At 41.4% G+C, this 24,015-nt stretch overlaps 1 protein-coding gene across 5 annotated transcripts in view; it reads left to right on the top strand.

Moving 5' to 3' along the window:
* Nucleotides 1-23,472, top strand: part of grid2 (glutamate receptor, ionotropic, delta 2) — a 587,880-nt gene extending 564,408 nt beyond the window's left edge. The window contains exons 15-18 of one of the 5 annotated variants that reach the window (XM_088076650.1): nucleotides 10,473-10,713; nucleotides 19,918-20,189; nucleotides 20,995-21,166; nucleotides 22,748-23,472. In XM_088076650.1, the coding sequence (XP_087932776.1) occupies nucleotides 10,473-10,713; nucleotides 19,918-20,189; nucleotides 20,995-21,166; nucleotides 22,748-23,206 (1,144 nt within the window). In that variant the 3' untranslated portion in view covers nucleotides 23,207-23,472. Of the gene's footprint in view, nucleotides 1-10,472; nucleotides 10,714-19,389; nucleotides 19,486-19,917; nucleotides 20,226-20,994; nucleotides 21,167-22,747 lie in introns of all 5 variants that reach the window. The other 4 variants (XR_015776434.1, XM_088076652.1, XM_088076653.1 and 1 more) reach the window with 4 other exon arrangements.
* The last annotated feature ends 543 nt before the right edge of the window (nucleotides 23,473-24,015 follow it).

Raw genomic sequence — 24,015 nt, 5'->3', positions numbered from 1 at the left:
CATAAATGCCAGCATAGAGATGATGTAACAGTGTAACAGTGTCTTGAAGGATTCTCAGTTTTATAGCGGAAGTTATGAATCACTACCCCTTATAAATCTGTTGCGATGGGCAAGGAAGCACTCGAAAACAAGTGGTAGGGGTGAAAGTACGACATGGGATTGGGTCTAAATCACACATTCTCTCAGTGTTTGAACTCTTACAGCAAGCTATTGACCCTGCAGTCAACCGAACTGCAGCAAAACTACTTAACTACTTTTTGACTTCATAAGATGAACATTATTCTCCTTCATGTTTTCCATTGAGGCTAACACCAGCGAGGCAGCCAGTGTTCTTATTTAAGAAACTAACAGACAACTGTCGTCTCAGAGCAACAAACTCATTTTAGCTTAACACCACTGTGTCTCTTATCCCCTCTTCATCTGCCCCCCAGTCTGCTCATTTTATTTGACATTCTTCCTCTGTTCACTCATCTCATTATTTGTCTTTTTCTCCTTTCTTTACTCCTCCACAGCTCTACTCTCCTCCCCTGTCTCCCCTACTTTCTCGCCTGCACTTTCCTTTCCTTCATTGTATGACTTTGTTGTCAGCCATCCATCTAGACTGAACACACTGCCAGGTTTTTTTGTACTCCCCTCACATTTTGCTCACTCAATTTTCCATCTTCCCTTATTCTCAGACTCACTCACGTCTCTTTCCCTTCTGACTTCACATTCTCTCTCCACCTCTCACCTCACTGCAGCTTCCATTTTTCACTGTCTGCAACTTAAAATTGTGTTTGCTACAGGGGTGACAGGAGAAGAATATTCGTATAAAAGAGCAAGACTGTTGTAGTTGCTGCAGACATATTCCACTGTTCCTCAGACGGCAGTATGCTCCTCTGTGACGCACTATGCCTCAACACCAGAAACATTTAAGAGGTCTAGCCAACCAGTTCTGAAATCTGCTGAACTGTTTCACATTATGCCTGATCATCTAACCCACACCACTCTGCATTTTAACTGGCTACAGCTGCAGTAAAACCTGCTACTGAGGGAAAGAGGAGCCTGGGATATATAATCAGTATTTATAGGGGCCTTATGGATGGACTGAGGGAAGACTGCAGAATCAACACAATATATGGAGTTACAGTGCATTTAAAGGGGCAATAAGTGAGATTTTTACTGTCTCATAGCAGAAAATAGCCGTAATACATCTTGAGGGGATTGATAGCCGAGTTGATCAATACCAATGACTCAACGATCAGTTCGCCAGGTGCTGAGATAACAGGCTTTCAAAACTCACTTTGGAGCCCGTTGTCTCTGCTTGGCCCCACCATCCATTTGAGTTAGAAATACACTCCCTGTACCCCAGCAGTGGTGCAGCAGCACAGTGTGAAATCTTTTAACAGTCCATTTTCACTCCAGTAGGGGTATCATTTATAACATTAGAGTCTGCTCATTAAAACTGTTACAAATAGATGTTGCTGTCAAATGAAGTCAAATAAATTCCTAAAAGCCTACTTTTTGGGTGATACAGGGAACACCTGTCTCCCCTATTTTAACGTGAAGCATTTTTGTTTGGAAGGAATAACATCCACATCTTTGGTAAGCTACAAGAAATATATATATATATTTTTTAATTTATGTATTTTTATGTTTTTGTTTTTTTCCATTTCTTCTTTGTCCAAATGACTTCACATTGATGTACATATAAAAGCATGAGAATGCAGTATGTATGCATTTGTGTGTAGATAAAAGACTTTTTTTATAACCATATAACCTCATCCCCCCCTACAAACACTTATCATTCCGATCTCACTCACAGACACACACACACACACACACACACACACACACACACACACACACACACACACACACACACACACACACACACACACACACACACATACATCCATCCATCCATCCATCCATCTGTGGACACATTTTTGCTATCTGTTTTTTTCCCCCATATTTCCACATTGCTGGTATACCCGTCGCCGTTGTTTCGCTCGTAGTTTGTTTTGTTTTGTTTTGCGGTCATCACCAAATCACATGATTAAAAAAAAAACTTACACAAAAAGGGAAAAAGAAAATCACTGGTTAGGATCAAGAAAACTGTATTCTTACATGTGAGATGTAAAGACATCTCAAGAAGCGACACATTTCTAAAAAAAAATAAAATAAAATAAATTCTGTAGTTCAGTTTATCAGGAATTAATAATAATGTTTTTATTTATTTTGTTTCAGATATTTAATGTAAAAGTAGTATGTGTTTAAGTTAGAATTTGAGCTTTGATTCTTTTAGCTACAGTTTTTCGTTTTTGTTTTTTACTGTGGTATGGAATAAGGTAATGAAATCCATGGAATTTATATATATGGAATTTATATTTATATTTCTGGTCTCGTGACATGCCGAGTGAGTGGTGTGAATCTGTGTCTGTGCATCTGTTCACACTCTTCTATTCTTGGGAGGACCTTCACCCACGTTTTGCATTCCCTATAACCCCTAAAGCCACTTAACCATCACAACTACATGCCAAACCACAGTCTTTACACTAACCTTAAATCAAGTTTTACTCTTAACCAAAAAAAAAACAAAAGTCTTAAAAGTGAACAACCATTTGGAAAAGTGATCAAACTGAATTTCTTACTGCAAAAACTGTCCTTGCTCTGAAGGTCTTAAACTCATATAGATTGATTTGTGCAGGAGCACATGTGTGTGTTTCTCCAAAGGTAAAAAGGTGACAACAAATGAAAGAGAATTAGTTGTTAGTTGTTGTTAGTAAGTAGTTGTTGTCTTTTCTGCCTTTCTATTGTGTAAATGCTCATCTTTTTAGGCTTAAAAATGTGTCCACTCTGCATTATGTGTGACCATATCTACCTTCCTGTGATACTCAGTGAGTCACTTTCTCTCTTGCTCTCTCTCTGCCTCACAGTGTGTGATCTCAGTATTATTTACCATCAATGTGTTTTGTCACCTGACAGAATTCGCAGCGGTCTCTCATCTCTTACATTTTTACTTTTCCACCCTACCGTCTTTTCTTGAAGTCTTTTGTCCCTCGCTCCTTTATCCAAATCACTATGGCGTTCTTTCTTTTTCGGCTTGAGTCAACTAATTATGTGTGATCATCCCACCATCAAGGCTGCTGCCAAAGAGTTACCATGGCAACATCTAGTCCACGCAGTAATGGCCACTGCAGAGAGAACAGGGAAGGCAGAGACAGTGTGCACACACACAGACTAACACACACACACACACACACTCAAAAGCGCACAACAGTTACCCTACCACCATACAAGCAACACTTGCTCATTTGCTTTAGCAGCCAGTGGGAGTGTTTAAGTCATTATAGATCTTCCCAGTCAAAGTTAACAATCTTGAAGCGAGGTGATAATTCGTTACACACACACACAGTGTTAATGCAGCTCACAGCTCACCAGCTGTTTCATAGACATACCCACAGACGCAGGAAGATGAACGGATGCATACACACCTACAATACAATAAGACACTGTTATAAAGACAAACATGTCATGCTGTGCATACACTTAAACACAGGACAGCTGTTTCCCACTAAAAAAGGCCACATAGACACAAAAATTACACTTGTTCTGTTGTTACATTTCACCTGTCACACACTCTACTCCACTGCAGCTGACAACGACATTGAACCCCTCACGTATATACTGACACAAAAATGCATTCAAATATATGTTAACATGTAGTCATAAACAGTATAGCAACCCCTGTATATGTATACAATGCAGGACACTAATACCTCTACCGTACATTCTGCAATAATATGTAGTGGATGCTATTTTTAGTGATTAAAGTGATCTATTTCCCGATACCTCAGGCAGCAGTGTTCTGACTGATGACGCCTGGAGCAAAAACACTAACACGCCCCGAAGGAAGAAAAACTAAGAAACACATCTAAGTGTACACTCCCTCAGTTCTATATTCTACAAATTCAGACTGGAATTAAAGCAAAAAAAGTTTTTGGATAACTGCGCGGGGAAGAGCACACTGCTGTGGGGAAAATAAATTAGTTGTCAGATTTCCTCTCCTGTGCTTTACCATGAACTCCATCAAACTCTCTGTAATGTTGTGATCCTTCATGAGGACATAAAGACCATGACACACACACACACGCGCGCACACACACACACACACACACACACACACACACACACACACACACAGACACACACTTTAATTAGCTTCTCATAGCTCTCATTATGTCAGTTTGTCATTGTTTCAAACAATCTTTGTATTACAGAATCGCAGTGTAGTTTTAAGTGACTCTGCTTTTGCTGCTTGTGCACACGTTCGCTTTGTGTTGCTGTGTGTTTGCACATACGTGTGTGCACAGGCAAATTTTTGTTTTCCAGGGAAGATGTGTTTTCTTTTGGTGAGACAGCGACAGATAAATTAGGGATCTAGACAGATGGTGTACTGCAGGAAACCTTTGACTCAACCCGTGTTTTTGTCAGGCAGCTCACGGTGGCCTTTCATCCCTCCTGTCAGCCATGGGATGGAGATAAATGAATCGCAGCGGTAAACCACTTTTTTGTTTAAAAATGATCATCGCCGTGCTCACTTTTTCTCTTAAAGTTGAAGTATTCCTCGTTCAGTAGCTACCACGAGTTAACAGAGATCTCTTCTAGGCTTGTTGGTAACTGATTTTATATGTGCGAGGCGTCCTGAGCATGCTTAACCTTAAGTGACCAAGCACTAGATGGATACATTTTAGCATTAGGACTGAGGCAAGCTCATATTACATTTATGAAGCATTATGTCTGGATTGCCATCATATTTTAAAAGGCCCTGTAGTGTTGCATGTAAGCATCTTCCTCTTCAGTTGTGTCTTGTACCATCTGTCCAAACTCAGACACGCCCTGGTATATATGTGTTAGGAAAAACATGACAGCAGGCATCTCATAATATTACCAGCATGGTCGTCATTTCTATCCTCTTTAAATGAGTGTATCTTTTTTCCTGTCTGTGGGCGGGATAAGGGCAACTTAACCTCAATGAGATAAATGTAAGGTAAATGTGAATGTAGCCATTATGCGTGTGTGTGTTCTTGTGAGTGCATGTCAGTGTTAGGATTTGATTCAAGGGCCTATCAGGGAAGCAGCTTTTGCATAACTCTGATAGGCCAATTAGTGCAGAATGATAGATGATGAGCGTCACGGGCAGACAGGGTCGTAATAGAGGAGAGAGAGAGAGAGCACTCTGTCCTGAATCTCAAATCTGTTCCTCTCTGTCCTCCCTCAAATTTACATGCAGCTTAGTCACATCCTAGTAATTCCTCTGATGAAAGTCTCCTTTTGAAATTGTTGTTTTTATATGTTTTGATCTGTCTGATCTTTGATCACGTTTGGGAGTAAGCCTTTTAGTTATTCTTTGTTGTTTTGTTTGGCATCCTTTTGATTGTCTATAGTAGGGTTGGAAAAAGTTGGCATTTAGTGAGTCTTTGAATTAATAGTTGAAAATCATATCTTTGATTTGTGGATGTATGCAATATTTATATTTATATATCAGTTTTCTATATGATATTTGACAATTGCATGCATGTGGCATCGCTGTTCTCTCTGCACGGAGAGACATGTTATAGTAATGACCTTTTTGAATGTTTATTTGATTACCCCCAAAGGTCAACAGTAAACTCCTCTTGTAAAATTGTGTCACAAAGGCATTTACTGTCTATAGTAATTATGTTCACACGTGTTTAAGTTCATGAAACACAAAAATGTCTCTGCTTATTTACACTCCTTTAAGTGCCGCACAGAAACCTATGTGACATGACATTTGTGACACGTACAGTAAGAACAGTCAACTCACGAGCAGAGATAACAGGCGGCAACTCACAACACAAAGCATGCCTCTTTTTCTCGATTGACATGAAAAGACATCAAGTCGGACAAGAAATCTTTAGAAGTTGGTTCAATTCCAAACAAGAAATGATGAAATATTTTGACAAAACATTGCCTGGCGTCTTTGATAGGTGGGATCGCTCTTATTCCATCTCATTAGTTTGTGTGTAATCCATCTTTCTCCAAAGCCATCTGTCAGAGTGCAGGCTTGTTTTTGCGTGTGTGTGTTTGTTGTCAAAGTGACAGATAAAAAGGTCACTACTGTATGAAAGGCACAACACTTCTGTGAGGGGAAAAAAAGCTTGTTTTGACTTTCAGAAACAGTGATTCTTCTGTGATGCTGTCATCAGCTGAGAACCAACTTGTTAAGATGCTGTTATATTTTGATTAAACACAGGTACTGTTCAAAAACCTCATCTTAGCCATGTCACCTTGCATATCAACAGTGTGCCCTACATGCAACAGCAAAGTGTTTTTGCGCTGTTTCTCCTCCAGCAATCAGCAATTTAGTTCTTGGATGGGCATATTCACAAAGAATAGTTTGGTGCCGCTGACAGAACCATGCATTTCACATCAAATGCAAACACTATCTACCCCGTCTCGAAGTCCAGTTCACAAAAGGTATAGCACCAACAATATTACAGCACAAACGTGGCCATAAAGTTTTGCTGCTGGGTGCAATCTGTTCTTTTTTGGGTCTGACTGCAATTATCCACATGGCAAAGTATAAATGTTGCTTTTGTGCCAAGAACACAGTAGGCAGAGCAATGGCAGGGAGAAAAGAAAACTGAAATTTTCACTGCGAGCTACAGGTCCTGACCGACAAGGAGGAGAGGGATCCCAAAACTTCAGGCAAGGACTTTAAACATGACAGAAAGAGTCTGTTTTGGGTATTTAATATTCCAGTCTGTCAGTGCTGTTGGTGCTGTGTGTGGGCATGACACCCTGTTATAAACACACTTTAGTTAACACCAACTTTCTGAAGACGGTAATGATTTCACTGTAACTGTGTGTGGGTATTAGTGCTGATCTTTGTGAATTGGACCGTTTTTGCAATGAGGCTTATTTGCATAGAACTTTGCGCCAATTGTATGCATATTACACAAAGACAGTATAAATAATGGACGCAGGCTACAGTGAGGTCACACAGGCTGGTTTGTTGACTCCCGTTTTCAAGCCTCAAATCTGGTATTTTGGCCATAGCCATCTTTTTTGAGCCAGAAGTGACCATATTTGGGCGAGAGTCTGATGCTGTGGAGGAGCGAGGGGTGGATCTGACTGAGAAGGCTAGGACACTGTTGGCAGACAACCTGTCACTCAAGCCAGCCCGCCCTTGAATTTGTCATGGATGTTTGGATTAGCTATAGAGCCCAAAACATATTTTTTTGTTTCAGGTTGATAACATGATTATTTATACTGTCTAGTCGGGTATCCTAACATAGGGGTCAACTGGAATTTACCAGCCTCAAGTGGCCATTCCATGAACTGCAGTTTTTGATACTTCTGCGTTTGGGTCATTTCTTTCAGGCTTGGAGGTCAACAGATCAGTATCACTTTTCTTGTGCTGTATTCAGATGCCTTTCTCAAGCTTTTTTGCTCTTTGAAACCTGAGCAAATTAGTTTGATTTCTTTCAAAAGCATGGGGGGAAAAAAAACAAGGACCAACTTGGCAAGAAATGTTCCACAAATTGCATGAATTTAGTAACGTGACAAGAAAATTACCTAAAAGTAGTAGTTTATAAAATTATCCAAAATAGGGCCCACAAAACATTGTTTATAATAATAATTATTTTATTTTTTAAACGATTTTACAAAAAATATTATAAAATATATAAAATAAATGGGGGCGGCACGGTGGCGTTGTGGTTAGCACTGTTGCCTCACAGCAAGAGCCTCCCTGGTTCGAAACCCGATTGGAACGGGGTTCGGTCCGTGGGCGGACATGCAGGTCAGGTTGATTGGTGACTCTAAATTGCCCTTAGGTGTGACTGTGAACGTTAAAGGTTGTCTGTCTGTATGTGTCGGCCCTGTCATGGTCTGGCGACCTGTCCAGGGTGTACTCCGCCTGATGACAGATCCCCCCCGCGATCCTTACGAGGACAAGTGGATACGGAAAATGAATGAATAAATGATAAAATAAATAATGTTAATTTCCAGCACATTTTAAGGTCATTAATCTTAGTTTGCCTAATTTTAGGCAATATCTTGGAAAGGTGAAAGAAATTTCTTAGGTTTCAAAGGGTTAAGTGCATGTAAATAGCACAGGAGCACCAAGATGCTATATGCTTGGCAGTGCAGTAAGTGGTGCATTTCAACCCTTTGTGGGTGCTTTAAGAATCACAAAGTTTCTTTTTGTCTTATTTGTGCAGATTTAGCAGCCCACAAAGCTGTGCCATCCGTATGCAAAGAGAGTCAGGAGTGCACGGAGAGGTCAAGCATGAAGCAGTTTCATTGGCACAAGCCCTGTGTTAAACAGAACAATATTACAGTCCAAAAGTAACTCAGTAACATGTTTGAAAAAAAAGGAGTAGGGCCCATTGCGCTTCTGAAAAAGAACAGATGCGATATTGTTGTGCAATGAGGGATTTCTACACTGACTACCTCTTCTTCATGCCAGTAGAGTGATAACCAGGGCGTACAACTAGGCCATTGCCGCTACTATACTACTGCTGAACATTGTTGCAGATCAGTTTGATTTAATTTGTTTTGAGTCAATGTTTCATATCATCTACACAAAGACTTATCTAATCTTGGCACTAATCTGTGCTGATCAGAGCCAAACAATCCCACTTTCAAACCGGCAGTTGGTGGACACGATCTTGTATTAGAATGAATGTCGGTGGATTTGCTGTTCAAATTAGTTTTTTATTCTCGTATTGTCTCTCGTCTTCTCTTTTCTTTTCTTCTCTTTTCTCTTCTCCTCTCCTCTCCCTCTCTCGCCCATACAACTGCCATTTTAACCATTTACTTCTTCAGTCCCAGCAGCTCAAAAGAGCCCTGAGAGTGATAACTGACTGTCCCTAAATGAGAGTGACGTGGTTATAGAGCGACATGCTGAGGCTGTTTAGCTGATTTACATTGAAATGAGCCATGTTTTTTCTGGTTATTGTGGATGAAATTAATTATGTAAACTGTCTGCAGGGTCCATTTGCATTCCTTGATTGATTTCAGTCTGTTTTGTGTATTCCGCATGAGCAAAACTGAAGATGAGAGATGGGCACTGTCACTCATGTCAGCTTGTTGTCATTGAAATTGCAGGAGGGGCTTGCCCTCAGGAAGTTGTGCAGATAATTGCAAACATCTGTCTCTATTTACACATGTATGAATCCTGTTTAAGTTTGCTCTGACATGCATGCAGTCACGTTTGTGACTTTGTTCACTTCTGAAAGTGTGTCTACACTGTTGGTGTCAATCAATGTGGTAGCTTAGGGATTATTTGCATCTATTTGTCTTCTGTGTTAGTATGTATTTGCCTGTGAGGGAGGTATATGCATAAACACGCACACACACACGCATTCCCACGTTGCCTTTTTCGTCTTTGTCTCTCCATTTCCCCGTGCCCCTCTCTCCTCCATGCTACATCACTTATTAAATACCCAGCCGAAATGCTAACAGAGCGTCTGTACGCCTGTCTGTCTGTGTGTGTCTGCAGCTCTCCTCCAAACCAAAACGAACGACCCAGTTAAATAATAAGCTGAAGGCTAACAGAGGGACCCCATCAACCTCTGAGCTGTATCCTCTCTGAAGCCATCAATCGTGGGACTAAAGCTAGTCTGCACAATGACATTGTGGCAGTGTACTCGCGCTGTGCTGCAAAACATATTAATGTTAGCCATAATGAGTTTGACAGCCCAATATGGTTGTCAGGGATCAGTGAGGAATTTAACTGGCAAACACTGCCCTCAAATGGAAGAGAGGAGGTATAGCAACTGCAGTAAAGCTGCAGCGTTGTCAGGTTTATGATACTTCTCATTCTCTGTGATTATTTTGAAGCGTTGTGACTCTTTAATCATTCAAATGCCACTCAGACACCTGAAATGGCCATATGACTGCTCATCCTGGACAGTGTTATCTTATTCTGCTGAATGTTGCTGGCTTGTTCCTCATTGATGCATCTACACATTTATCCATGTGTGCCTGCTTACTTCTGAATGTGTTTAACAAATATTTGTAAATTTTTAACTTCTATGTGGGTGTGTGTAAAGTAGGGATGCATGATAATATCTAAACATCATCTGTATTGGCCAATATTGGTTTCAAAATGAACTATTCAATTCACCAACATGTTTTTTTTTTATTTTGCACAGTGAATGAATGTGACATACATTGAAAAGCATTGTATCTCAGGTATATATATCTCTGCATATGCTGGTGGGCCATCACAATAAGAGCGTGCACAATATGAAGTTAGTTCTACTACTGAAGAGAGCTGATGGTCACTGAAATTAGGTGGGGAAAAATTGTGGATATATTGATATTTGTGTCGGTTACTGGCCAAATTAGTTGTTATATATATCGGCATGTCCTTGAAAAATCCATTATTGTGCATCTCTATGTGCCTTTATTGTACTTGGCGCTGTGCTTACCTGCATCTCCTCTCTGTGTCCTAGAATCTTGGAGCTCCAGCAGAACGGTGACATGGACATACTAAAACTTAAGTGGTGGCCCAAGGACAGCCCCTGTGACCTCTACAGCTCGGTCCAGACACGACAGCGCGGCAACGCCCTGGACATCCACAGCTTCGCTGGTGTTTTCTGCGTCCTGGCCGCCGGCGTGGTGCTCTCCTGCCTCATTGCCATGGTGGAAAGCTGGTGGTCACGGAGGAAGGGATCGAGGGTCCCCTCCAAGGAGGTAGGGGGATGAATGGGTGACTGAAAGGACGAGCGATGGTACAGAGAGCGGTATAACACCAATAATACATCTAAAGTTTTGTTTTATGTTGCAAAGAGAGAAAAAAGTCATATAAAAGGCAGAAAAATAGAAAGGAGGAATCAAAAAAATTTAGTGAATGGATGGATGGATGGGTTTGGTGGGTGGGTGGATGGGTGGATCGATGGGTGGGTTTCAGGCTTAACTGAGGCAAGGGGAGAAGGCTGTAGAACTACTAAATACAAAGTCTAGACTTTGTGTCCAGGTGAAAAAAGGTCTGTTCCTGTCAGGATGCAGAGCCCTCCTTGTGAAGCAGTTGTAACACTGACAGCGACTGAAACCTTGAAAAAAAAAACACTCATGTTCACACTGTCGCTCCCCCTGATCTAAATTTGCACATGAGCAACATCAGCAACACTATGCTGATAGCGCAGGCTGGAGCTGTATATGTTGCTCGGCTTTTGCACATTCTGTCAAAACGAATCGTGGAGGTGCTATATTAGATCTCCAGTGATATAACTGGCATTGATCTTCTGCATTTTCTTCTGTATATAAATCTCTGCGTATGTAGGAAGGGAATTAAAGGTTAAACAGGGCTTTGGTGTTTTCAGAATTCCTGAGAACATTTTATTCATTTTCCCTTCTCACCCACAATCATGATCTTAATCAGACTATCAGCTTAAAAAGCATCCCGTCGTAATTACAGTTACCATCAAATAATCAAAATGATGAGCCAAAGAAGCACGATCTGCAAAAAGCAAATTTTACTTAACTTACTTGAAAATGGTGTTTATTTTCCACACACTTCTTAGTCGTCATTAGTTGATATAAATAATGCCAATTCTACTGATGCCAAATCACTTTGACTGTAATGCCATATAAGATGGCTTGGCTGACATAATCATGATAAACATTGTCACATTTAACAGATAACGGAAGGAGTTCAACATAAACTATGTAGTATTTTCCTAAAAACAACAATGTATAGCCAGAGACAAAAGTAATTCCTCTTAGTAATCACTTATCACCCACTATAAGTGTCTGGTAGTGTATTTTCCTGCATAGACTCTGCCCTCTGCCTGTTTTTTTTATTTTATTTTATTTTTATTTTCTGTGTTCAGGATGTTTATGGGCATATACACCCACAGCTCTCAGGCTAGGTCGGGGCTCTATTAAAAAGTAGCAATCAGGTGCCAGACCGTAAGCAGCAGGCATCCAAAAGACATGGCACAGAAAAAATGCAGATATTGCAAAACTAAATGCCAAACTAGAGTGATTCTGGGGTTGGCGTTTATTTTGATTTTCGATAGTGAGCATCTGTACAAACAGTAACTGATAACCCTGCGTAGTGTTCTTTTAAGGCAGTATGAATGAGTCGATTTAGCTGCGTGTCATTACAGTTAATATTCAGTCCCCCAAGACCATTTTATATTGTGACCACAAACCCCTACATCTCTTTAAACCCTGACAATACCCAATCACAGTCCAGATCCTCAATATGGACTGAAACTCTACTGGCTGTATGATGTATTCAGTATTCAGCTACTGCATAATCTCACCTCTTTTTTAATGTTTTATTAATTCTATTTTGATGGTGCTGATTAATTCAAAATGAGGCAAATGCAACAGTGTCAACAGGGTAATCAACCACTTATTTTTCTGAAAAGTTAATGTTTTGTGGAGAAAAGAGGACACTGGCAATGTTAAAAGCAGAATACAAAAACAGCCCGAGGGCCTGTTTGAACACGCTGCCGCGTGCCTTGACCAAGGCAGTGTCAGAAACACTGACACACTATTAAACATGGATATTTATACCGGCGTTCTTTCAAAACAGTGGCAACTCTCCACCTTGATAATTAGCAGCAGCGCCCTGTGAAATATCCAATCAGCCTATATGCGGTTGATCACCTCAGCAGGGATATCATTTGAGGCAATCAAAGTGATGCTGGCAACATCCTCCCCTCGTAGAAACCCTGCAGTCTGTTGTGATTTGGAGGCTTTGTTGGCTCCACTATAGACAAGACATCTTCAAAAAAGATTATTAAGTTGCATTTTGATTAATACATTGTAATTACACAAGCTCAGGCCCTTTTGACCAGATATTAGAGAGTGCTAGCTACTCTTGTAACATCTCCATTTCAGTAGCAGTTTTACCCAAAAAGGGAATTGTACCTGCTTACAGTTGAACTTTTAGCACCAACCCACTTGTCACTTCTCATGCCTACTGCTATGTTTTCCAAAACACAGAGGGTGAAAGGGTTCGAGTAAATAAATTTAATCAAAACTGTGAAATTGCAGCAAAGTGTAGCAAATTTGGAATGCAAAACATGCCACTGATGAACTGAAAGAAATGTAATTATGTGTGGAATAATATTTTCACTTTTGGTTTAGAGTTAATTATTTATGTGTTGGTAACAAATTAGACTGAGGTATGAAGCAGCACAGATTAATTTTAGCGGGAAATGTTTTTGCCATCAGGTAAATTACTTCAGCTTCAAACAATTGCTTTTTCCCCTCTGAGGAAGTTCTTTGAAAAAGGCAGGTTAAGGTTAACTTATGGATAATGACTTTAGAGAATTGACGCACAACAGTTTACTAACCTATCATTCAACTTCCAGTCCTTACAGATATAAAACCAACTTACTGTAATGTATTACCGCTATTGTTGCCTGGTTACCAAAAATGGGTTTTGATGGGGGAGAAAAAGATGACCATTACACTAATTAGGACTCTCTAAGTGAACATCTCTGCATGACTCCAACTACCAGAGACAAGTAAGAGAAGTCTGGCTCATCTCCTTAATCTGTGGTGTCACACTAATTTAAAGTTCCTCCAAGAATAAATTAGAAAAGATGACAAAAAGATGGGAATGGAAATTGCGGCTGTACCCAGGATGATTTCATGTCAGATCAGGTTACCTTTCATGATAAAAGACTGATAACACCAGTCATCTAGAAAGTAACTTAAAGGGAAAGTTTCAGCATCAAACTCTACAAACCTTTGCTTCCAAATCATTAAATGAGCAGCTCCTGGTCCGACACTGGTGTACAGTGTCATCACACGTTCCTCCAGTCATTTATGTGATCTGAGTGTAAGTGACCTCCTTTGACCTGTAAGACAGAAATATACTACAAACAAAACATAGATTTATTTTGGTGTGTTACTGGGGGAAAATAGATGGTTCGTAACTTAACCAGTGTGCCTCATCAGCTGTGATCACTGCAGCGTGCACATGCCTCTTTGATAAACTACTTGGAAGTTTCACACAGCTTTGTTTACCGCAGTCCAATACACCACCTGTAATTGCTTGTGACTGATCAACAGTGGCAAATGATTTGTTGTATTTATTATTTGCCCTTTGGGCGGTTTGCTCATTGATTTATTTAATTGTTTAATTTGACTTGCACTCCAAGTGGATTCTTCTTTCCTCTGTAGAAAATGAAACAGTCTAAGGCTGATGTTGTGAGAGGATTTTTGCACTTCTGTGAATGCATAAGCAGGAGCTGTGAAGCAGCATGCAGACTCCTCCTATCTCAGTAAATTTGCCATGTGCAAGTTCCCCCATTGATCCAGCGTGATGTGCCATTAAACTGGCTCCAAAATGCTGTGAGAACAGAGCAACATGCTCAACAGCAGGTTGAATGCAGTTTGATCTGCTTAAGCTGAATTTAGTTGCTTATAAATTGCTGCCATGATTGAATTCTCCGCCATCTAATTGCTTCAGTGAATCAAGTTACATATATTAAATATTTACGTTGCATGCTACAGCCCATCATTTAGGGATCCAATACTATTTCACAAAAACAGAGATTCTATATATCTCCCGTATGCCTTGAACTGGCCCAGTGTGAGGTTCATTGAACCTTCCTGTTATCCAGCAAATCAGTCTGCATTTCTATCAGTTTTGAGCAAAACCATTATAATCAAGAGTGTGTCGTCAACAGAGGACATTGTACAACGGAAGTACACATAAGTAAACAGTCGTAGCAGATTGTGAATTGCATTGATTACCTTTGGAAGTTTGTTCCAGATATTCGTTTTTACCCCCAAAACAAGCACAAACCAACAATTAATGACACCACTGCACGCTCTTTTTTTGTCTGACAATTTCTCACTCGGCTTCTCCCTTTTGCCTTCTCATCCTCTCTCTCCAACCAGTAGAATATGACTCACCCACTGATATAATCACTTTGGATTATGGGTCAAGGAGAACCCGCTATTTTTATTTTCAACCGAGAACCAAGTTTTCAGATTCTGAACCAATTTATTTTTGTTCAAAATTCTGTAAATGGTTCAAAATTAGATACAGGACCGATTCCATGTTGGTGGAAAAGGGCTATCAGTTGATTCAGTGTCTGAGTACTGTGCCTAAGAAAGAAACATAGTCATCAGTTTTGAGGCCCAGTCAAATGAAACCAAACTGCTGCCCCAGTGCAACCAGAAATAGGTCTGTTAATCATGTGGGGTCACACTGTGTTGTTTCTTAGTGTTATAGAGATAATGTGTTGCAACACATGGAACATTGGCACCCAACTGACTGCCAATGTCATTTTGTTTTGGACCAGGCATCAGTATTTTTTACTTGAGTACACACACTGACAAACACACCATATATACCCCCTACCTCCAGCCCCCTGCTCAGTTACCAGCTTTAATCTGTCATTCAGATCAGTGGTCATGTCCACCAGCTGAGCAGCCACAAAAACACCAAACCTTCGGCCGGGCCCAAAGTCATGTTAAGCACAGTGTGGTTCAGCTGAAACACGCACAAACACTCACGCCCCCCTACCCTCTTCATTAGCCACTCAGAGCAGCCAGTGGAATCAGCCCCTGACTGAGTGCAGGCGTGGAGTGGAAACAGTGAATAGGGGGGACAGCAGGGATTTAAACTGGGATAGCTTTTTTATTCTCTTTGTAGATCTTGTTTAAGGTTTTGCATAAGGCATTAGGCAGTAACTGACATATGGAAATCACTATAGTTTATGTCACATATGGATAATTTACATTTATAATGCAATTCCAGTTAGTGATATTGCTATTATTAGTCTAGTGCCTCGTTGAGCAGCAATAAAAGAGATGTATAGTTTCAGGTTATTTTGTTTTTTTATGATTAGAGGAGGAAATAAGATTTTATTTGAATGCACATAAAAACAAAGCAACAGGATATCCAAATTTAGTACAAAGTAGTAGTGCTTCATTATAAAAGCCCCTTTAGTGCTTCCATGGTGAAAATGAGGTTGGCTCAGTCAGCCATGATTGTTTTTGATAGTTGATCCCTGACCTTTATCCTTCGCTCTATCAAAGCAGTGGTTGATTGGTTGCTGTTGGTTCATCTCAAGGTTTTGAACCTCAAGGAGGTCACTGCCCTTCATTGCTTGTTAGATCATCAAACAACATCTGAAACCCCCTGCACACACACATTTCTGACTGCTGAGCCTGCAGCCAATAAGTTTTGTAACTTTCTAAAATCCACAATCCGACAATTATGGCCAATTTACTCAGCAAGTTGCCAGGTATGTGTGGAGGATTTTAACTTCTTTTCATTCTCTACACAACTACTTTCAACACTTTTCGTGTGTACAAATGCATGCAACAATATTAATGTCTCTGTGGAGACGGTCCCAAAATGCTACTCAGCCAAATTATTCTGTTGCATGTTTCTTGAACAGCAAGCTTTTCACCCCACTGTTGCAAAGGCAACAGCACTTTGAAGGAATACTTAACCCATAAAAAAACCATTTGTACATCAGTACATTATCCAGTTGTCACAAACACAAGCATTTTCTCAAAAACCTTTTTCAAAGCCAGACTCCAATATTAGGGGTTTTTTTTCCAAAAATCCATGTGTTTGGTAAGTAGTGAGCATGTAACTGCATACATTAAGCTTTGATTAAGCTGCACAGGTTATGAAAGAGTTTGTAAACTAATGATTGTCAATAGATAAATCAATATTTTTTCTGGTTTTTCATTGAGGCATGCAAGAAAAATAATGTTTTCTTCTTGAATTCAAGGCAACAGCATTACTGTATACAAATGGTCATTATGTGGGCAAAGTTTTCATTGAACAAACTGTATCAATCAAAGTTTTTTTTTCCACTTTACTGAGATATTACTTCTTATTTTGCCCAGAAATGATCCCGTCATAATATATGTAAAAACAGTGGGAATTCCATACTCAGATCTCAAATCACCATCTGTGCAGAATGTTTCCAAATGGGCAACCAGCTGCAAAGATGGTTGCTGAGAACAGAAGAGTAGAGAGTCAAGCTGGGACCACTGCAGCATGTCCTGAGTCAGTGGAGGAAGGAAGACAAATTTAAGTCAACTTCAAAGCAGCTAATTAGATAAATTGCATATGTTGCATTTTATCGACTGGGGAGAGAGCTCTGCCTCCGCGTGCAATTTGGCCTTAGTCATGGCCAATGGAGTAAGTCTAGTGTGTTTAATGTCATCCAACTTCCTAAAGTTAAATTAATAAAGTGAAGCAAACCATAAAGCTTGTAATTAACTCCACCAGACGCCTCGCTCTCTGTCAGTTTAAATGAAGAACTCGTTGGCCTCTGTCTCACTGTCACAGTGAATGCTACCACTTGAGACCATCACGCACAGCCAAGAGCATGCAGCTCTCTGCGCATTTTTGCAAGCTTCACATAAAATAGGAAAGCCTGGTGACCCACTGTTTGTGCATGGGCCTAGAAAACTTGGCTAAGTAAGATACATTGGCACCAGCTGTATGAATTTGGAGTGCAGACTTGGCATCAGGACTCTACTTCCAACACTCAAGTCCAATGCAGCGAGTTACTGTGTCCGGGAAGAAATATTCTAGACTTACTGTATAGAGAATTCTGGCTAATATCAGCAAAATAGTTTTCTCTGCTATTATTGAATTAATTTTGGCTGACTAAAAATGTTCCTTTTGAACCACCTTACATACTATCTGATCCAACTCTTCCCTTGGCTTAACCTAAAATGTGCAAGTGCAAAAATGTCAAAAGGATTGATGTACAGTGAGTGCAGTTATGTCTTTGAGATGATCAGTTTGTTCTCACCATAAAACCTTTGGATTGTGTATTCAGTCTTACTCTGACAGTGCTAATCATTTCTAATTAGAAAATTAATAGACTCATCCTCATTTGTTAAAGATGACAAACAGCTTCCCTGATATGGTCACTCTTACAGTAACACACACACACACACACACACACACCAGCGAGCTCTCACATGCATGCACACACATCATCATTGCCTCACATTTAGCTCGTCTCCTCCGTCATGTCAGGCTTGTACGATGAATGCTCATGAAACCCATGAATGCAAGAAATACATCTGTTCAGTTTGTTGTAAACATGCTTCATAATCCCTGATGGTTTCTACGCGACTTAAGAGGGACAGAATTCACTTCAACTCAGTAAACACTGGTGCTTATCATGACTGTGTCCATCCATCAGATCGTATGGCCAAAACACCATCCCCACACATGCCTCCTGCATACATAAAAACCCTCAATCCACTGTTCAAACTCTATACAACTAAGCTGCAGGTGTTTGTGTCTGTGTGTTTCTTATACATACTAAAACATGCATAACCTCATACTGTACATGTCTGTACTTGCCTTTACATTCATTGCTGTAATGCTGTGGTAACTGCTTTTGACTGTGAGCTTATATGTCGGTGTTTGTGTCTGTGCTATGGTTCTGTGTTGCGTGTCGTCGAATGGCTGGCATCTGTGCTATCTACGAGGCTACCTCTCAATGTAAACATTTTTTTTTTTATCGGGCTTACGCACTCACAAACACAAATTCAAACATTTACACAGAGTTGACTTATGTATTTCACTAGTGATGTATTATGATTGAGCACATTTGACAAGGATATGCACACAGTATAAAGGGGTGGGGTTGTGACAGTCTCCTTGCAAGTCATGCTTGCTCTCTTGGGATCTTTGATAGTTTGCATAATAGTTAAATGAACCACAGTTCTTACTTCCTGAAGATATCCCATTTGGTAACAACATAAACATGGATGAAAATCTGTCATCTTCCTCCGTATTGCTACTTTTACACTGTGCTCAAAAGCATCTGGTCACATTTTGGGTTGATGCATGGGTGGGCATGTTTGTAATGATAGCACTGAATATTGAAGGAAAAAAGGTGCCCTTAACACTGCTTTGGAAGCTAGTCTAGATTTTGACACCTTTATTCTTTTCACAAGCTATTTCCAGATGAGTGTCTGAGGCCCATTTCATTCATAACAGGGCAGCTGTATTGCTTTACCCTTTCTGGCCGATATATATGTTCTACAAGAAGTTTGCATGAAGGAGTTCTGTCACTGGAATCAACTCCAAAAGTTCACACCTGTGAGTCTCTGTAACGCTGCACATTGACAAAACAGAAATGATTGCCGTCGTCAGAACTCTTCCATAATGGTAACGTCTGTGGTTTTGACCATGTCTGATATTTCATATAATCCATGTAGATTTAGCGCGAGAAGAGCGGGCACTTCCTCGTGTATCATTGTCTTTGGTACACCTAAAACAGCGGACCTCTTGTTTTTGTGGTTGGGATGGGTAATGCCGGCCTCCTCGCTCTAACTCTATATTATGATCTGTGTCACTGTGGCTCAAAGCTCTCATATTTCCTTTTTGTTTTGTTTTTGTAGATAAGTACTCTGTGTTGAGGGGTGTAGCGGGCGAGGGGGAGAGAGAGAGAGGGAGAGAGCAATACAAAATGCCATTTAAACATCTCCCCTTTCCAGGTATATAATGACTGTGTGAATGTCTCTCTGAAGACACAACACAGAACGACCTGCTTAACTGTGTGTGCTGACTGACTGCCGTGTCTTTCTTCTCGCTCACCCCCCACCCGTCTGTCTCTCCAATTGACTTCTCTCTCTCCTCCACCTTACAATCCTTCCATCTGCCTGATCTTGTCTGTCACTCATCCCTTCTCTGTCTCCGCTCCGTCTGCCGATTGTCTGCCCGTGTGTCTGTTTGGCTTCTTAATTTTTTATTTTCCTTTTTGGCTCGTTTTAAACTTCCCACTCAACTCGCATGCACACAAACACACAAACACATTTAAATGAATTACTCTACATCTCTCTCCCATCACCCTCTTTCTCTCTCTCTCTGTCTCTGTCGCTCTCTCTTTGCTCTCACACACCTACATGCACGTCACACACTCACACCAGACGCAGGCAGATGGCCCATCTGCCAGGCAAGCTGCTGATCCTTGCCCTCACAGCCCCAACGAGCACCCTCTCGCCCTGGGCGGTCAGACCCAGAACCAGAACCCCAACACCGCCAACACCACTGCCTCCACCGCCACCCATTACCAGCCCCCAGCATGCTGCGACATTCCCTGCGCCCTGATCGTGCAGCACTCCTACGAACCCACCAACCCCTCAGAGCTCACTCCCAAAATGAGAATGACCACCTTCACCACATCACCTCCCACCCCAAGGTTATACATACAATAGAGGATAGAAATAAATCATTGGTTAGTAATGCTTGAAGACAGATGCTATTAGAGATGTTATATGAATGAAAATGTATTAAGAGGAATGGTGGACATCGAGTTGCAGGGCTCAAACTTTGGTGTTCACAGTAGCTGTCTTCTGGAAGCAAAGCGTACCTCTTTCGAAAACATTTATATATCTGGCATGTTGCCAGCTGACTATGTGTGCAATGATGCCTTTCTGCCATTAGAGGGTGCTGTCTCTCTACCTAGAGGCAACTAGAGCATCATCTTTGACCAAACAGTTAAAGTTACATGCTCTGTAAAGTTATATATGCAGGTCAAAAGCCTTCCATGAAGTATTTATTTTATGTAACAGAGATTTTTGCAAAACCTTGTATTACAATATGAAGCCAAAAACCAGTATGTGGTTTAAACTTGGCTTAAAATAACGCCTTTGTATTGCACATAAATTAGTGATGTGTATTTAAATACATTTTAGATTTATTATTTTATTAATGTCGATGCAGCTTATGATCATTTGGGTGATTCAGTGTTGACTTCTTATCTGTAATGTTACAGTGGGCATTATAATGGAGGAAAACCTCCCCTCACAGTAAATGCAGTCAGCTCCTGCCACTTTTTTCCACAACAACCTCCCACTTCTCCTCTCCTTAGTCCCTCTCGATCACTCCTTGCATTAGTCCGTTCACTGGCAGCAGACTGACCATTTGTGATGCACTCTTCTCTCCCACTTCCCTTCATTTCCTTGAACTTTACCCTTTGGATGCCCCCTCTTTCAAACGTGTAGTGTGTGTATGATAGTGTCACGACAAACACTAGCGCCCCCTCGTACTCTCCCTCCTCCCACTGTCCCTTCCTTAGATGGCAACCAGGGGGCACCACCGTTGGTCCCCTCTGTCCGTGAGCTACATACAGTAGGTCCAGAGCCCCCTCCAGACCCCCCAGACCCGAAGGACACGGTCAGTAACTCTATCTTTACCCCCCTAATAATGTGACTCCCCTTTTCACAAAACCCTGTTTGACTTCACCCAGTGTTTCCGTGAAGTGTGAAACACCAAAATGAAACACCTAAAATGATGTGCACTTCCCAACACCCACCTGTGAGACCCTTCCCTCAAAGCCAGAGAAGCACATTGCCACAAAAACAAACATTTTAAAAGTTTTGGGAACTTCAGCACCTCCTAACACCTTTCAGCTAAGCCTCCTCCTCTCTATATCCTCACCTCATCCATCGCAAACTCCCTTGCACCACTGTCCCCGATCCAGCAAAAGCATGACACACCTCTCACTGAGTGTTACCATCCTTTAGACTATGTGGATAAGGTATTTAAATGTGAATATAGTAATTATAAGTTTCATTTAACATATACTGTAAGTTAAGTTAAAGCTTAAGTTAATGTATGCACTTTGTCATTGTTAAGATTGTTAAGTCTGTTAAAGATTGTTTGATTGTAGTTAAATCATCTACTTTCTATGATGTAGTTAATAAGTAAGCCATAGCGGTGATGAATTGTATGTGGCCTGGAAGAAAAATTCACTTGAAAATGAGATCTCAATCTCAATGTGAATTTTTTGGCATGATGGCCAGAATGCAATGGTGACAAGAAGCAGTAAAATATATAAGATAAGTAAGGTATTGTTGAACATTTGGACTGCCTAATTTAAGATGTATTCGTAGTGTAATATTATATCAACGATAGACCAAGCACCCTGGAATCGCAGAGCACACAGCATGACGGCAGTGTGTTTTCTGCGTGTATTCCAGATTACCTGCACTCCCTTAAAGACCTTGTAGAAGTGTGTGTGTGTATGTTTCTCTCTTTCAATATCCTGACCACAGCTCAGAGTGTGCTTCTCTTCCCTCCATCTTTCCCCTCCTCTCTTTTTGCTCTCCCTGCTTCCTGTCACACCCACGTCCCCCGTGACCACCATTTATTATTACTTTTGTTTTATGTCACCCTCACGCTCATTGTCACTCTTAACTATTGCACTTACCTCAACTTGAATCTCTTTTTTTAATTGTGCCAAAACTTTTGTTTGGCCACATGTGTGCCATCATATGCGTTATCTAACGCCCTTGACTTGCTTTCACTATGATTCTTAAAATCCATTTATGCTGGTCGGATGGATGGCATCCCTTTTGCTGAATACAAATACAACCCCATCCTTGTCCATGTCCTCTTTTTCAAAATATATCCTCTCTGCACGTACTCTGCTCTCTTTCCCTCAATGTTCTCTCCATTTCCTTACTGCTCTACTTGCACTACCCTCACTCCTTTTCATTTACCTCCTCTCTCTCCTCTATCCATCTTCCCTTGATTCATCCCGCTCATCTTCCCTCGAAACTCTCTCGTCCCTCTCATCCTCTCTTGTTTCCTTCTCCACTGATCTCTCTCATCTCCCATCCCTTCTCATCCATACCATCATATTCTTTACGATTGCCTCCCCTTCGCATTAACCTTTCTTCCCTTCGACCATCTACCATCATTGCGTCCTCTTCTCCGTCCTCCTCCTCCTCCATGCCCCCTCCCTGCCTGCAGGACGATAAGGAGATCGACCTGGAGCACCTACACCGCCGGGTTAACAGCCTGTGCACCGAGGATGAAAGCCCCCACAAGCAGTTCTCCACCTCTTCCGTCGATTTAACACCCCTTGACATGGATGCGCTGCCTGCCGCGCGCCAGGCACTCGAGCAGATCAGTGATTTCCGCAACACCCACATCACCACCACCACCTTCATCCCCGAGCAGATCCAAACCCTCAGCCGCAGCCTCTCCGCCAAAGCTGCTGCCGGATTTTCCGCTGGTTTCGGTAGCGGTGGCGGGGGCGTCCTCCAGGACCACCGGACTGGCGGGGTGGGTCCTTTCAGGCAGAGGGCACCCAACGGTGGTTTCTTCCGCAGCCCCATTAAAACAATGTCCTCCATCCCCTACCAGCCCACAGGTCCAGGACCCAACTTTGGATATGGCAACGATCCAGACAGGGGCACTTCTATATGAGGAGTTGCTGAGGATGTGGTTGGTTCAGGAGGAAGAGGAGGAGGCGGAGGAGCAGGAGGAGGAGGCGAGGTGGCTAGGGTCATGGGATGAAACAAATACATTAAGGCTAAGCTAAAAAGTCAGAGGATAGAGATGTGTACATAGGAATCTTTATGTTTTCAGTTCCTGCTTGGGTGTTTCCAGGGGTGTCCATTTTGTATGTGGAGAAGACGGGGGAGGTGGAGGTCTTTTGGGGCGGTCCTTATCCTCCTGCAGTCCATGCTGGCGAGGTGCAAAAAGGGAAGGGGGGGGCAGAGGGGGCTTGAATCTTTGCTTTATTGTTGTTGTTCTTGTGATTGTTTGGGGGATTATTTTGGGGGATATGTGTGAAAAGGGATCTTTTTTATTGCTTCTGTTTTACGATATGAGAACTGCCTCATGTAATGGAGATCTGCTGAAATGACCTGACTATTATTATCTAAACCCCGCCTCGGTGGGTTTAGTTTATACCACTCCGACCACAGGAAACATATTCCTGTGAGCTCCAGGGCTGCCATTGGTGGATGACAGGTGGTGTCTTTAGCCATTAAACAACTCAAAGGGGCTTGCACTACTAAGCAATTATTGAGTTGTTGTTTTATGGAGGCGTATATAACAATAGTTTTGTCTGTAGCCCTGGGAATACATACAGCAGCCCCTTGTAGTTCTGAAAAGGCTCCATCTCAGTGAATATCGGAAGATTCCACTTCTCCACTTTTACTCTGCCTTTTCACAATGTGGGAGTCCATACTGAGTTTTCTCTTCTCTGGTGTCGTTTCACCAGTACCCAC

The sequence above is a fragment of the Plectropomus leopardus genome, chromosome 4 (genome assembly GCF_026936395.1).
Source record: "Plectropomus leopardus strain MGB_pleo_1.0 chromosome 4, ASM2693639v1, whole genome shotgun sequence".
Lineage (NCBI taxonomy): Eukaryota > Metazoa > Chordata > Actinopteri > Perciformes > Serranidae > Plectropomus > Plectropomus leopardus.
The sequence above is the reverse complement of the archived record's forward strand: the minus strand, read 5'-3'. Positions and strand labels throughout refer to the sequence as shown.